At 29.2% G+C, this 794-nt stretch overlaps 1 protein-coding gene across 1 annotated transcript in view; it reads left to right on the top strand.

Moving 5' to 3' along the window:
• The window catches only part of LOC119676367 (slender lobes-like protein), a 4,891-nt gene extending 4,356 nt beyond the window's left edge, over nucleotides 1-535 (top strand). The window contains exon 6 of the mRNA XM_038087603.1: nucleotides 12-535. Within this exon, the coding sequence (XP_037943531.1) occupies nucleotides 12-535 (524 nt within the window). The remainder of the gene's footprint in view (nucleotides 1-11) is intronic.
• Nucleotides 536-794: the final 259 nt, after the last annotated feature.

The raw sequence follows: 794 nt of genomic DNA, 5'->3' as shown, positions 1-794 counted from the left end.
AAAATCTGAAGATCAAGCACAGACATCGAATGAAGTACATAAAATAAAATCTTCTGCTGGGGATATAATAGAAACACCCATTACACCAAAAAAGAAAATTCACATTACCACATTTAATTTGCCAACTGGAACTGTTTGTGTCGAACCCATGACACCGTGTCGTAAAGCAATAGTAAATGGTTTTAGAGAAAGTCCATTTACACCAAAATGTGTCGGCTTTAAGGTAGAAAGTAACTGCCAGGATTTGTCTCCTACATCATCTCGTAAAAGCCGCAAACGCAAACGTTATATCGAGGAACCGAAACATTCGTTACCGAAACCAAAATGGACTCAATCAGGCCAATTTATAGAGGAAGATTTGTCAACAGGTGAAATTGTGAATTTAAAAAAAGGCAAGAAAGTTGATAGCCTACAGTTAAGTAAGGAGAGCGCTCTTAATTTTAAAAATAGAGCTCTATTTCGCAAGAACATACAAAGGGAAAGTTCTCAAACGTTGCTTAGACGCAAAGAACGTGGTTTCCAGAACAAATTTTAATTTGCTTTTTTACATTTAAGTTGAAATTTAAGTTACTCTTAATTTAATTTTCATATATTAGTTCAAATTTAAATTTATGCAGGCATTAATTTCAAAATCATTTAATTTATAATTACATATTTTTTACATTAATTTGCATGCATCATTTATTGTAAATATTTTTAAAAATGAATTTCTTTTATTTCTTTTTATTAAAACATTACATTAAAACTTTTTATAAAAACTTATTGCACTTATAAATATATAATATTAAAATAAA

The sequence above is a fragment of the Teleopsis dalmanni genome, chromosome 2 (assembly GCF_002237135.1).
Source record: "Teleopsis dalmanni isolate 2A chromosome 2, ASM223713v2, whole genome shotgun sequence".
In the NCBI taxonomy this organism is placed as follows: domain Eukaryota; kingdom Metazoa; phylum Arthropoda; class Insecta; order Diptera; family Diopsidae; genus Teleopsis; species Teleopsis dalmanni.
Note: the sequence above shows the minus strand (reverse complement) of the source record. Positions and strands in the feature narration are given on the sequence as shown.